The following is a 13,711-nucleotide window of genomic DNA, read 5'->3' on the forward strand; positions in this document are numbered from 1 at the left end:
TACATTTTGTGTCCAACAAACATACGTTGGAAAGCAGAATTACAACAGATGTATTATTCATATGGCATTGGTGACTGTCCATTTTTACAATTCAGTTGTTCTGGCTCCGGTCTGTCAACGCTTTCAAGTCTGGCCAAGTGCTTCCCTGGCTGACTGAATCAATATGCAGGCGGTTCTCTGGCTTTTACTGCCTCTGAGCAGATCTGAGTGCTTACAAAGAGGCTGCCCTGCAATCTCGCCCCCACTGGCCATCTGTGCCCTTGCTTGATTGCGTTTTGGTTCAGTTCCTTTCTTTTTCCATCTGATAAGAACCAGCTTCTACCTGTACTTCTTTAAATCTCACTGCAGAATGATCTAATTCTTATGCAGGTCATTCTGAGGCCTCTTGCCTAGCAGGCACTCTCATCTTCCTCAATCTGTGCTCAGTTCTGCCTCACTTCCCTTGAAAGGCTCAGGCAGGAAGTTTCAGGAGCAGCTATGCGCCTTGTTACCTTTGATTATAGTCTTTGGTCACTTGCAGGAGGCCTCGCATGTCCCGGCCTAACACACCATCAGGGAGCTCCCGGAGGGAGGTATGGGCTTCATGTCTCAATTTCTGATGCCCCGGTCAGTTCCTAGCATTTCACCATTTGGGATACAAAGGGGAAGCTGAACCTCCAGGTATATCTAAGGCAAAGGGGAGAGAGGGAAATTAACTTCCCTTCCAGAAGCACTGTGAATACCGGCCTTGACTCATATTGTTCTTCAAACAACACGAGCTGGGAGTCGTTTCCAAAAATGCCTTTGAATTTGCATAAGCTGACTATTGCATTTGCCTTCGCAGTTGTGGCCCAATGCATTTTGTGTGGAGCCCAATGCAAACGCGAAGCCCTTCCCACACTTCCAGGCACCTGCAGCAGGGGGAGCCCTGCTCTTGGTGGACTGAGAGCACAGGCATGTTCCAGGCCTGACTTCAGGAAGCATTTGCTGCTGGACAGTTCCCTGCCTCGCAGCAAGGCGAGAGAGGCGCCAGTCCAGGCAGGGGCTTCCTCATTTCCTTCTGGAGCTGTGGCTTCTGGATTGGGAGGGCCTCTCTGGTCCTGACCACCACACAGAAATGCACACTCTGCACAACAAAAGTTGGCACATTGTCGAAGGCTCTTGCCTACGTGTGATTCCCAGCGGCTGGTGCACACATTTGACTTCAGTCCCATGTGGGCAGGTGTGTGTGTTAGTACAGTGTGATTTACCCCTGAAACAAACCCTCTTCCAACTACTTGATTTAAATTATTTCTAATTGTTAAAAAATGTAAGTAGTATTCCTGCAGGCAAAAAAATATGATATGTTTATTAAGTTTTACAAGAACGAACTTTTGCCTTTGTTGATACTTTTTAAAATATCTTAATTAAAAATATTAAGTCCTACTTTATTCCTACCTTTGGGTATATTTTATTTTTTTTTCTTCTATAACATCTTAAGAAGAGTGTTTAGCTCAGTAACTTTTAGAGTTTAAAAAATTTCCCTAACATAACAATTAAGACTATCAACTTTCTTAAATTATAAATTCTGAGGTGTCCCACAAGTTTTGACATATAAATTTTGATTATTATACAATTCTAAGTATGTTCACATTTTCATTATAATTTTTTGTCCCATTATTTAGATTGTGGTTTTAACTTAAAAATGTACGTGCTTAAAAAATATAGCTCAGTTGGTTAGAGCTTTGTCCTGATGTACCATCCCCTGTCAGGGCACATACAAGAACCAACCAATGAGTATATAAATAAGTCGAGCAACAAATTAATGTTTCTTCCTCTCTCTCTCTCTCTCAAATCAAGAAATAAAAAATTTAAAAATATTGTTTCTATTAATTTCTAACTTAATTGCATTGTGATCAGACCATTTGGATTGATGGCACCAATTCTTACAGGTGTGTTGACACTTGCTTGATAAGTTAAAAAATTGCACAACAAACACCTGTAAACTCTACCTTGATTCAACAGCTGTTAATGCCCCATGTGTTGTTCAGAAGAATGCCTCATTTTTCTGTGCAGGGTTCCAGATGAGTCTATTAAATCAAGTTTGTTACTTATGATTAAATCTTTTACTTCTTTACTGATTTTTGTCTGCTTCACCTCTCAATATTGAGACTGGTATACCGAAATCTCCAACGCTGATGACAGTTCTATGGCAATTTCTCTGTGTAGCTTTTCAATTTTCACTTTATGTATTTTAAGACTTTATTACCCTCTTATAAATTTAGGATTGAACACTGTCATCACGTACTAACTCTATTCCCACAAAATGGTTTCATTTAAAAGTAAATTTTATCTGATATTAACATAGCTATTCCAACTTTCTTTTTAAAACATCTGCCTGGTATATTTTTTCCCCCTTAATGTTACTTTGCACTTTTCCATTTCTTATTTGGTAGCTGTGTCTCTTGAAAACAGTTATAGCTGGATTTTATTTAGTTTCTTAAGTACATCAATCTCTGCTTATTTAGCCTATGTACTTTTTTTTTTTGTTATTGATATATTTAAATGGATTCAATTCTGCTGTCTTCCTTTTCCTGCTTACTTGTTAAAAGTATTTATTATGTTGTTTGTTTTAAATAACAAAAGATTTTATTGCTTAAATATTTTCTCATAATTAATACATAAATAACATTTATACATCTTTGTACAATTGTTTTGAGTGTTTTTAAAAAATATATTTTTTATTGTTGATAGTATTACAGATATCTCCCATTTACAATTATTTCTTTCTATTAAACTCACGAGGTGCCAAATGTCTTATTTCCAAAGTTTTGTTAACAAGTACAGCCATTTTGTAACCCCACAAATTAGATATTATTTAAAAATACATTTATTTAGATTTATCTAAATATTGACAAATTTGTATCATTCACTCTTCTTGCATCTCAGCCTTTCCTTCTGCGGTCATTTTTATTTTCCTTGAAGTACGTATTTCAGACGTTCCTTTAGCAAAGGCCTCTTTGTGGTGAACTATTGTTCTTTGTTTACTCAAGTTGTCTTTATCATCATTTTTGAAACACAGTTTTTCTAAGTTGACAAAAATGTCCTCCCAGTGCTTTCAAGGTTCTCAGTAGCACTGTCAGTTCCACTGTTGCTACTGATAACTCAGCTGCCAGCCTAATTGTGGTTTCTGCGTACTGAGCTTTCCAGCTGCTTTGTTTTCTTGTCATGGTGTTCCGCACTCCCCTACCCCATGCCTAGTTGTTTTCCTTTTATTTATTCTGTCTGTTACACCTTGTCTTTCCTTCATCTTTTAATTCATCTTTCATAATTTCTTGAAAGTGATCATCTCTTCGTATCTTTCAATATTCTCTCATTTGTTATTTCTATTTTATCTTTCTAGAAGCCCAATTTGATAGGTTAGTCTTTTCATTCTGTATTGCCTATAAATTATATTTATCTTCTCTGCATTCTGAGTAATTTCCTCATCTACATTTTCCAGTTCATTGTTTTTCTTCAGATGTGTCCATTAGTCTCCTGTATTCATCCATTGAGCTTTACAAGTTATTTTTTTATTTTACAGATTGTCAAATGCACAGAATATTGGGAAGAACAGAATCATGAATAAATACCTTTATACCTTTCACCTAGATGATTCTTCAACTTTTCCCATCTTGCTACTCTGTGTGTATACACACACACGTATATCTATATACACACATATATGCATACACACATACACACACCATCCTACTTCCTCTTCGGGAAACCACCTGATGCAGCCATCATGCGTGCTACTCTTAAATACTTTAGCACACCTGTCTCAAAAGCAAAGCCATTCTTATACTAACATGATACCATTACCAGATATAAGGAAAGCCACATGAATCAATAATATTATCCAGCATATTGTTCATACTCAACTTCCCCAACTGTCCCCCAAATGTCATTTGTATAAGCTTTTCCTTTTGAAGTAGGATCAAATCAAGATTTACATTATTACATTTGACTATTATGTCTCTTTAGTCTCCCTCATCCCGGAGTAGTAAGTCCCCCACATCTCTGCAGTTCTTGACACTGAAACCTATGAAGATTACAGGCCAGTTTTCTGAAGAATATTCCACATTCTGGAATTGCCCAGTGGTTTCCTCAGGATTAGACTTGGCTCAAACACTTCCAGCAGGAACCTCACAAAGGTGTTGTCTCCTGCATCATCTCGGGAGGCACATAATGTCAGACCTTGGTTAAAGTGGGTGCTGCCTGATCTTACTGCCAGATCTCACCACATTAAGGCACACTTCCTGCTTTGTATTACTAACAAGTAACATGGGAGTGGTTCCCGAGACTGTGTAATTAGCCTGCTCCCCCACAACCTGTCACCCCATGGGTTTAGCATTCCTGATCCTTGCCGACTCAGTTATGACATTTGGGATTACAAATTGGTGGTTTTCTAATTCTACCATTTCTTCTACATTATCTGGCATACTTCTATAAAGAAGAGCTTTTCCTCCCTCCTCCCTTTTTGGGTCCCTCTACAGAGTTGTGGATTTAGAAAAAATCAGTGTTTTCATCCATTATCATCATTATTCTTTTTGATATTCAAATTTTCCCAAATTGGGCCAGTGAAAATCCTTTCAGATAGCTCGTTTGTCCTTTTGATATGTTGCTGTTAGTTTTTGACTATTTTCTTGCTTTCTGGCATAACAAATATTCCAGGCTCACACTGCACTTTCCCCACTGCAGCCTAGAATTAGCTGTTGCTCCAAAAAACCCTAGTTCCTTTTAGTAAGGAATGCTGTTTAGAAACCAAGATCTAGCCATTAGTTATGCTCACTGCTGCTGGGGAGTCCCATTGACTGTTTTATTTCAACAATTAGATTTTCCACTTAAAAAACTGTTGTTTTTCAAATCAACCTGGTCCCTTTTGATTATCTCTTATCCCTTCAGATTGTATTTTCATATGGTTTAGCAATAGATTTTATCCAAATAGGATGGAGTAGGAGGAGGAGGAAGAAAGGGAGGGGGAGGTAGGAGGGTGCCTCCATTTATCAAGTAATGCCAAGCAGATAATACCTTCGCAACTGCTGTGGGGGCTGCTTCACGTTTGTGGAGCTGAGTCTGTTGCACTTTGTTTTGAAGTTTATCGGTGGATATTTGTTGAGTGCACCTAGGAAGAGAACAATTTGTGATGAGTCTCTTATGCATGGCTATTAGCATTATAGCAAAATGCTCTATATGCAAAGTGTCACATCACAGTTTTCAACATTCACCAAAGGAAGATACCGATTAGGGCTGGCACATAAAATGGGAGTGGATTTCTCAGAGGAGTCTCTAAAACTGAGGTTTAAAAATACATCTCTGGCCCTAGTCGGTTTGGCTCAGTGGATAGAGCTTTGGCCTGAGGACTGAATAGTTCTAGGTTCGATTCCGGTTAAAGGCACATGCCCAGGTTGCAGGCTTGATTCTTAGTAGGAGGTGTGCAGGAGGCAGCCAATCAATGACTCTCTCTCATCATTGATGTTTCTGTCTCTCTTTCCCTCTCCTTTCCTCTCTAAAAATAAATGAATGAATGAATGAATGAATGAATAAATAAATAGAAATACATCTTTGGCAAATTTATAGGTGGAGAATTCGACTTACTTTTCAATAAAAGTAAAAGCTTCTAAAGTTGGTCAAACATTAGAGGAGCTACCCTGAGCCAGTCCTAAGAGTCTGGCCTCTAATTGACACGAATTAATAAAGCGCCACATCAGTCACTGGTGAATGACACTACACTTTCTGTTGGAAGACAAAACAGGCTGGGCACTTAAACGTGTTAATCAGAAGTTATTTTTTGGGGGGGGGGGCCATGGGGGAGGAAAGGACACATATGTAATACCTTAATCAATAAAGGAGAAAAAAGTTATTTTCATTTGCTTCTTTGAAATAACAAAACTCAAAGGGAAAACAATATTCCCTCTCTGGTCTCTGTATCATTGACAACAACAGAAACGATAGCGCCATCTTGGGTTTAATGCAGTAGTGGCTCATTTCATTTGGAAGTATATTTCTCAGAATAATAAAGCATGCCTCTTACTACATCATTTAAACATTTTAAAACCATTTTAACCTTAAAAAATGTATTATTTATTTCCTTGAAGCATCAAATTGAACATATTTGTTAAAAACAGTTAAATCTCTTCCTGGTGACCCAGGGTCATCCTACACAGCTTGTTAGTCTGGGCTGGGAGACAGCACTCTTGTAGAATGGGCTGCGGGCTGCTGGGCTGGATCGCCCCAGACTGTGACGTTCCCCTTATTGTGCATCTGAATTTTAATAGTTTATCTGTCTTAACTCTAAGCATCAGGTAGTTTGCCAGCCATTTTGTTCCTCTTAGAAAATGTGTTGGTGCTGATATGGACAGCGTTAATAGCCAACTGTATCACAGCAGTGTGTTAAATAAGAGTCACAACCTGGAGAGGGCGCTGGGCTAGAATTAGGGAGGGCAGGGACCATGCCTGGTTTTGTCACCTTCTGATACTCTGCACCTGAACAGTGAGTGGCTCACATGTAATATGTGCATGTTAATGTTGAGTGGGCGAGTGTGGGTCTGTGTGCCTGCTATGGAATTAAGGCTTGAATATGATTGTGTCAGAGCCTTCTTCAACTTCTTGTCCTTTTACAGCTAGATTTTAAAGTTGAAGATCTCTAGATACTTAATTTCTAGAAAAGTGGTTTATAACACTGTCATGGTTAGTTTTCCAAAAAACACTTTCTCTAGCTCACCTACTCCCAAGTCATTCTTAAAACATCTCTTTCCCTTTCTCTGGTGGTGGTAGGTGTCATTTATCTAATCATATACAGGCATACCTCGTTTATTATGCTTCACAGATTTTGTTTATTTTATAAAGGCAAGACCTTCCACCAGCAGAAAGATTATGATAAACATAAATATAGCTTTATTGCTATAGTCTGGAACCAAACCCGCAATATCTCTGAGGTATGCCTGTAGTGTGACTAATCACCATGAAACACCTCTTAAGAATTTGGGAGGTCTGGGGAAGGAAATTCCATCTTAAACTTCCTTTGAGCTTTTTGCCTCATACAAAGTGTTTCTTCATTAAGTTTCTCAGAGCCTTTAAAGATGTTCTTTTGTTTTACCCTTGCAAGTGCCTTCAGGTTACTTCTTTCAGCATGACTCCTACCCCCATTTTTTCTAGCTCCTCTTTCTAGTTCCTGTTCCAGATCACACCCACATCGATTTCACTCTGGGAGCTTTCTGCTCTCACATCAGTGTTTCTCAAACCACGTGCGCATGTGGATCACCTGGGGATCTTGATAAAAGGCAGACTCTGGCTCAGAATGTCTAGGATGGGGCCCAGGATTCTGCATTTTCCACAGGCTCCCAGGTGATCTGGCACTGTTGGTCCTAGACTCACACTTGAATGGCAGCGTCCCATCAACAATTGCTCAAGGCTTCTCAGACCTCACCTGTGCCGACTGGTTGGTGTCTTTGCAGCCTTAATGGCTCTCAACATATCATGCCAGGGACAAGTTTGGGATTACAATCAGAATGTCCCTATGCAGGGTGCTCTTTTGCCTGTATGTTCACTTTTATTTATCTGAACTCCAAGGGCTCATTTACCATGAAAACATTCAGAAATTCAACCAAGGGCTTTTCAACCTCCGGAATCACTCACAGTCAGGACATGGCTTCTTTTTATGTATCCTATTGCACTCGAAGTGAATTGCAGACTTTCAAGGCAAGCTCATTCCAAGAAATATAGCCATGATTTTAAAAATATTTTTTATGGGCACCAGTTGCACTAATTACTGGCATCATAAAAAGTCATTAACAAGGCTGAGAAAGTTTGGCAAGGACGTATCTTTCATGCTGACAGGTACAAATGGTATCTCCTCATACTTCAAACTCTGCCTTTTGAACTTATAAAAGCCAAGCCAAGAACTGTTGAATTTTTCTGTGGCTCTCTTTTCTGATGTGTTAACGGATGACACTTTCTATCAAAGGGCAGCATGTTCATGTCACATGGCAAAAGGGCTTCTACTTTATAGCTACAGTCCAGCCCGAGGCTCCACACCCCCAGACTCTACTGCCCCATGCAGGCAAAATACGTGAGCAGCTGCTTGCTATGACTGTTTCTCCATAGGAACCAGAGACATGAGAAAGATGAGTCAGAAAACAAAGAGCTTCGGGACCAGAGGCTCCCTCCCGCCACCATTCATCATTACGTGTTTTCCTTTCTGACCCTGCAGTGCCCTTGAAGACATGCACGAGGCTTCCAAAAATCCATGTCAGCTTGTAAACACTTTGTACCAAGTGCACTCTAAGCATGCAAGGAAGAACAGATTTTATGACTTACGCCTGACTGAATTTATAAAGGACTTCACAAACTTCACACCATATCTGTGGTCAGGTTTATGAATTCGACCAAGCTGGACCAAATGGTGATCCAGAGGGTGGCTGGCTAGATCTTCCAGCTCCTTGTCATTCCAAGTAGGGCCAAAGGAAAACACAAACAGGGCATAACCTTGACATTTGGCTTTCAGAGATTCTTTCTTTAAGGTCTCTCTGTCCAGGTGACTAGTTTCCCCAGCAGATATCACAAATATGACCTTGTTTCTTCTCAGGTTCGGCGCACTTAAGAAGATATTGTCCAGAGTCCACTGTAAGGCATGGCCGATAAAAGCATCTCCATTTAGCTGTTGAACCGATTCCTCCACGTGCCTCTTCATGCGGCGTCTGCTGTTGTAGGTGGTCAGGTTGAACTCCGTCCTAACGGGGCTCTTCCGAGTGTTGGGTAGGAAGTTGGGGGGAGCATGGCTTAACAAGGCGACCCGGTCTCCAGTGACAGAGGTCTCGGGCTCTGGGGTGATTTCAAAGTGATCTAACAGCGCCCCCAGGAAGTCTCTCATGTCTTCGAATTCCGCACTTCCCACGTGTCGGGAGGCATCCAGCAGGAAAGCCGCATCCATGTCAGACTGCACGGGGTGTGGTCTGGCTTGATCGCAAGAAGCATCTGGCTTGCAGACATCTGCAGACCAAAAGGCAGCTAAGGTTACTGAACAGAAATGGACAGAACAGGAAAGACAGCATCTCACAGATTTCAACATTTGCAAACTGTATGACCTTTGATCTTAAAATAGTTACTAAGTGACTTTGACATCAACACTAGGAAGATTCCCTAGTACATGGTTTGCATCTGTATCCTAAGGTGCAGATTTTATACCCAGCCTGGGTCTTAATTTCATTCACTAACACTATCTGATTTTTAAAATTTTTATTGTTGACCCTATTTCAGATGTCCCTCATTTTCCCCACCTTGGCCCACTTCCACCTAACCCCCTTCCCCCCCTCCCCTGGCTTTTACCACACTGTTGTCTGTGTCCATGGGCTATGCATATATATTCTTTGGCTAATCTCTTCACCTTCTTGTATCCAGTCCCCCAACCTCCCTTCCCTCTGATATTTGTCAGCCTGTTCCATGTATCCGTGACTTTTAAAACTTAAGCTGTTTTCAACAGGAGTTTCTTCTTAGCTGTTTTTTAAGTTTATAAAGATCAGAGTGAACAATTTATCTCATGCTTTTAAGAGTATACTGGCCCAGTCTGTTGGAGCATCAGCCCATATACCAGAAGGTTGCAGGTTCGATTCCTGGTCAGGGCTTAACCCCCGGTCTGGGCGTGTACAGGAGGCAACCATTTGATGTTTCTCACATCAATGTATCTCGCTCTCTAAAAAATCAATAAACATCCTTGGGTGAGGATTAAAGAAAAAAAAGAGTATACTGTATTATGACATAAAATGATCTATCTACTTGACTATATTCAGGTTAAACCAATGACCTTTACCCTTATGCTCACACTGTTCTATGAAAAGGAATCTGTTTAAAAGGTGGAGTGAAGAAAGCAATGAATCTTCTATTTCAATTTGAATAAAGGGTTATAATTCGGTGTCTATCTGTGTATAGACATTAAGGACAAAGCTACTCTTTAATTTTGTATTTTCACAGTGATTATTAGTTGAAAGCTCAATATGTGTTTGTTAAATAAATGAATATAAATAATGCATGTTAAGAAACTTTCATAGCAGGAAGTCATTTTAATAAATACGTATATCTCATTTAACAAAAAAATGTGTAGTTATAAAAACAGTACATTCTTTTGACTCTGCCATATGACTATTCAGAGAAATAAAAAAAACGGAAATATCTTAAAGGTCATCCAATCTTCTAATTTCAGAGGTGACACTGAGGGCAGGCCAGTAAAATAATTTCGTCAAAGGAGAGCAGTATTTCTAGAAGTTTCTACGTATGAAGTCAGTGTGGTACGGATAGAGACAGGGCTATGTGGTGCAGTGGTGAGGTCCTTGGCCTGAGAGTCAGGGTTCCTGGGTGTCAGTCTCACTGTACCCAGGAACACTCTATGTGCATCTCTCTAAGGCACCACTGGGCCCCGATCTGCACAATCAGGTCGTTGGATTAGATTCACCCAGAGAGCGCTTCCAGGACTGACATTCCGTAATCCTAGGTTCTCAGGAATAGTTACTGGTTAAGGATGGGAATGGCCTCTTTAAAAACCAAAGAGAAGAATGACAATGGAATAACATGTGTGTGGACAGCTGGTACTGAGATATGAGCCCGGGCTGCAAATGAAAGCTATTCGATGAAAGGTTAATAACCAGAATGCAGATCCTAGGGGATGTCGCAAACTTCCTAGCTTCATTCTTGTTCATGGACTCCATGTGGCTCTGGACAAGTTACATTTCCCTTACTAACATTCAGTAAAATTTTATGACCACATTTAATGGTCAGATGACTGAACAGTCACCTGTGTGCAAGGCAGTTTCTAAAACCAGGGACAGCAGGCTGCCCATTTGTTCAATTTTGTGGGGTTCTTTAATTGTAGGAAATGAGAGCCAAAATATCTTCCCTTAAATGCCTAGGAGACAAAACAAAGGTTCGGGCCAAGAAATGAAGCCAAAATTTATCCCCAGTCACACATGTGCAACTTCTGGCTGTGCGACATACAGCATAGCGCGGTAACTGACATGCTTGAGAGCCAACTGAGAACATAGAGGGTGGGATGTAGCTCCCCACAGTATGGTTAGCACTTTAAGTGCTTAGAGTAAGAATGCAGGTGCTTAACGCTCTGTGCAATTGAAAGAGGAGGGGATGGAGGGGAGAGGAGAGAGAGGGGAGAGAGAGGGGAGAGAGAGGGGGAGAGCAGAAGAGAGAGGGGGAGAGCGGGAAAGCGGGTGAGGGGAAGGAGGGGGAGAGAGGTGGGGAGGGAAGGAAAGAGATTGATTAGAGGGAAGCAGAGAGAAGGGAGGGTTATTAGGAAAAGTGCTGCTTCTGCCTGCTAGTTACTACCTCCCTGTGAGGACAATTATATGGTGAGCATTAGCGTCCCATTGGTTAACATGGAGGAGAGGAATTAAACATTTTCTTCGAGGCCAACTACAGTTTCAAGGGGCAGAATAATGGGATCTCTGCTATCATAAATTGCAGGTGTTTTAAAGCTAGTTTTCTTGGGTTGGATCTGGCTGCCAGGTCCTGAGCAAATGATTTCATCTCTCTAGTCCTCATTTTCCTCATTTGTACAATGGCGGTAATAATAGTTCAAACGTTTTAGGGTGATTCTATCGATTGAATGAAACAGAAAAGTGCTTGAAACACAACAAACACCATAGCTTAGGTATTAATGATCATCACCACCATCATCAGCGTTCTATAAAGCAATTAGACAGGGCACGGTTTTCAATGAATGCTTGATAACTCAGCGATCATACCCACCAGTGATCTCAGCGGCTTTCACGTGTTTCATAATTTCTAGAACTCCAAATTACTAGAATTCTCAACTACAGGTTAGCCAGTTCCCCAGCTAGACCTGTAGACTGTACTAAACACAACCACACACAAACCAGGGCTGCAAATCTTGATGCTTCACATTTGGAAGCCCATGAAGCATCTTTCAAATGAGAAATGCACGGATTTCTGCTAATTTCCACTTATACTGTAAAACAATTCTTTGGGTGTGAATATTTAGGATTTAGAAACACATAAATATACTTTGTAGCAGGGATGGGGAACCTTTTTTCTGCCAAGGACCATTTGGATCTTTATAACATCATTCACAGGCCATACAGAATTATCACCTTAAAAATGAGCCCGTTATATTTGATCAAACATTCAATTAACTCACCCCTAATGCCTTGGCAGGGCCAGACCCAACGATTTTGCAGGCCTTACATGGGGCTGGACGTTTCCTGCCCTGCTTTATAGCATGAAAAGCTTGGCCACGAGACAAGCTACATTTTTCTAAAAATCCTTGCTGGTTCCTGGAAGCTGCACGAGGCAGAGAGGCCTGGGAATATAATCCTCCTGCCGTGGTACCGAGGAGGGGAGGAGCCCCTGCTCGAAGCTGAGAGGCTCCACCTGTGGATGATGCTGTGTGACGAGGGGAGCCCAGAGCCCCAGGGCGACTCTCCCAAGGCCACCCGTGTCCTAGCTGTCAAGTTCCAGCCGGTCCTGCCAAGGGTGACCCAATGTGCTTAACAGACCTGATCAAATTCCGCTCTCTCTGTGGGTCTTACCATAGCAGAATGTGCACCTCTGTAGTCCCTCTAGTGCTGGCGTGTAGTCGGTCCCGGACGGAACCACTATGACTTGGAATGTGCCAGTGTCGTCGATCTGCAAGGAGGAGAAGGGAGAGAAAGAACAGCGTAGTGGGTGGGGCTGCAAGAACTTCCCAGGACTGTTCAGAGAACTGAGATGTGGAGAGAGCAACGCTGCTGCTTCTAAGAAAGTCGAGGGGAGGCCCAGCCTGTCAGGGTGGCTGAGAGCACTGCCTGGGTGTGAGCCCCTGAAGCTCCCTTTAGCTGTATGACGTTATTTTGCCTCTGTTTCCTCCTCCGTAAAATGGAATAACTATGTGTACGCCAAGCTAACAAGGTTACTGAACGACCATCATTGAAAAGCACTTACTGGTGGGTGCCACATGGGTCATGAGAGGCCACCAAGCACTTTCTATCCATTATCCCCATGATCGCAACAACCCAGTGAGTTTTTTTTCATCATCTCTGTTTTACAGATGAGGAAACTGAAGCTCAAAGAAAGTTTAAAGTGTTAGGTGAAGGACGGCAAGGTCTGGGCAGTTCTTACTAAATGCTATTCTTATTAAACTAGAGGCCCAGTGCATGAAATTTGTGCATTTGGGGGAGGGGGGGGGGGTGTTTCTCAGCCCGGCCTGTGCCCTCTCGCAGTCCGGGAGCCCTTGGGGATGTACTGTATCCCCTGAGCGTAGGACAGCACCTGGTATATATGAGGTGCTCACAAACATGTGTTGGATGAATGAACCTTGGGACCAATTCTGACTTCTGTCTGCAGCTCTCACTCTTCTGTCCAAGGGGTGTTTGGAGCCAGTTCTGCTCAGGGTCTTTGTCAAGAATTTGTCCCTTCATTGGTGCCTTTTTGAGATGAACTCCCTCAAGAAAGGAGCAAACAGTCTCTAGGTGATTTGGGCAGAACCTATAAGTGACATGTGAACATGTAAAAGGTTTGAAATAAACCAACAAAGTACGTTTCCTTAAGTTATATGCTGTGCATATACCTTTGAGCGCGTGATGGCATTGTGTCTGCTTAAGTTTATATTCCAAGTACCCTCAATTATTTATTTGCATTAGATATTAAGTTATCCCTTGTTTCGTGGCTAAATAAAGCCAAGGGCAATAGGGGCTCCCAATAAACAGAGGGA

General features: G+C 41.6%; 1 protein-coding gene across 2 annotated transcripts in view; it reads right to left on the reverse strand.

Moving 5' to 3' along the window:
* The window catches only part of COL6A6 (collagen type VI alpha 6 chain), a gene marked incomplete at its 5' end in the record, with an annotated part of 98,503 nt that overhangs the window by 4,276 nt on the left and 80,516 nt on the right, over positions 1–13,711 (reverse strand). For both annotated transcript variants that reach the window (XM_081105477.1, XM_081105478.1), the window contains 3 exons: positions 5,032–5,125; positions 8,320–8,991; positions 12,552–12,648. In XM_081105477.1, the coding sequence (XP_080961603.1) occupies positions 5,032–5,125; positions 8,320–8,991; positions 12,552–12,648 (863 nt within the window). The remainder of the gene's footprint in view (positions 1–5,031; positions 5,126–8,319; positions 8,992–12,551; positions 12,649–13,711) is intronic.

This window comes from Myotis nattereri (genome assembly GCF_964212035.1).
Source record: "Myotis nattereri genome assembly, chromosome: 14".
Taxonomy (NCBI): domain Eukaryota; kingdom Metazoa; phylum Chordata; class Mammalia; order Chiroptera; family Vespertilionidae; genus Myotis; species Myotis nattereri.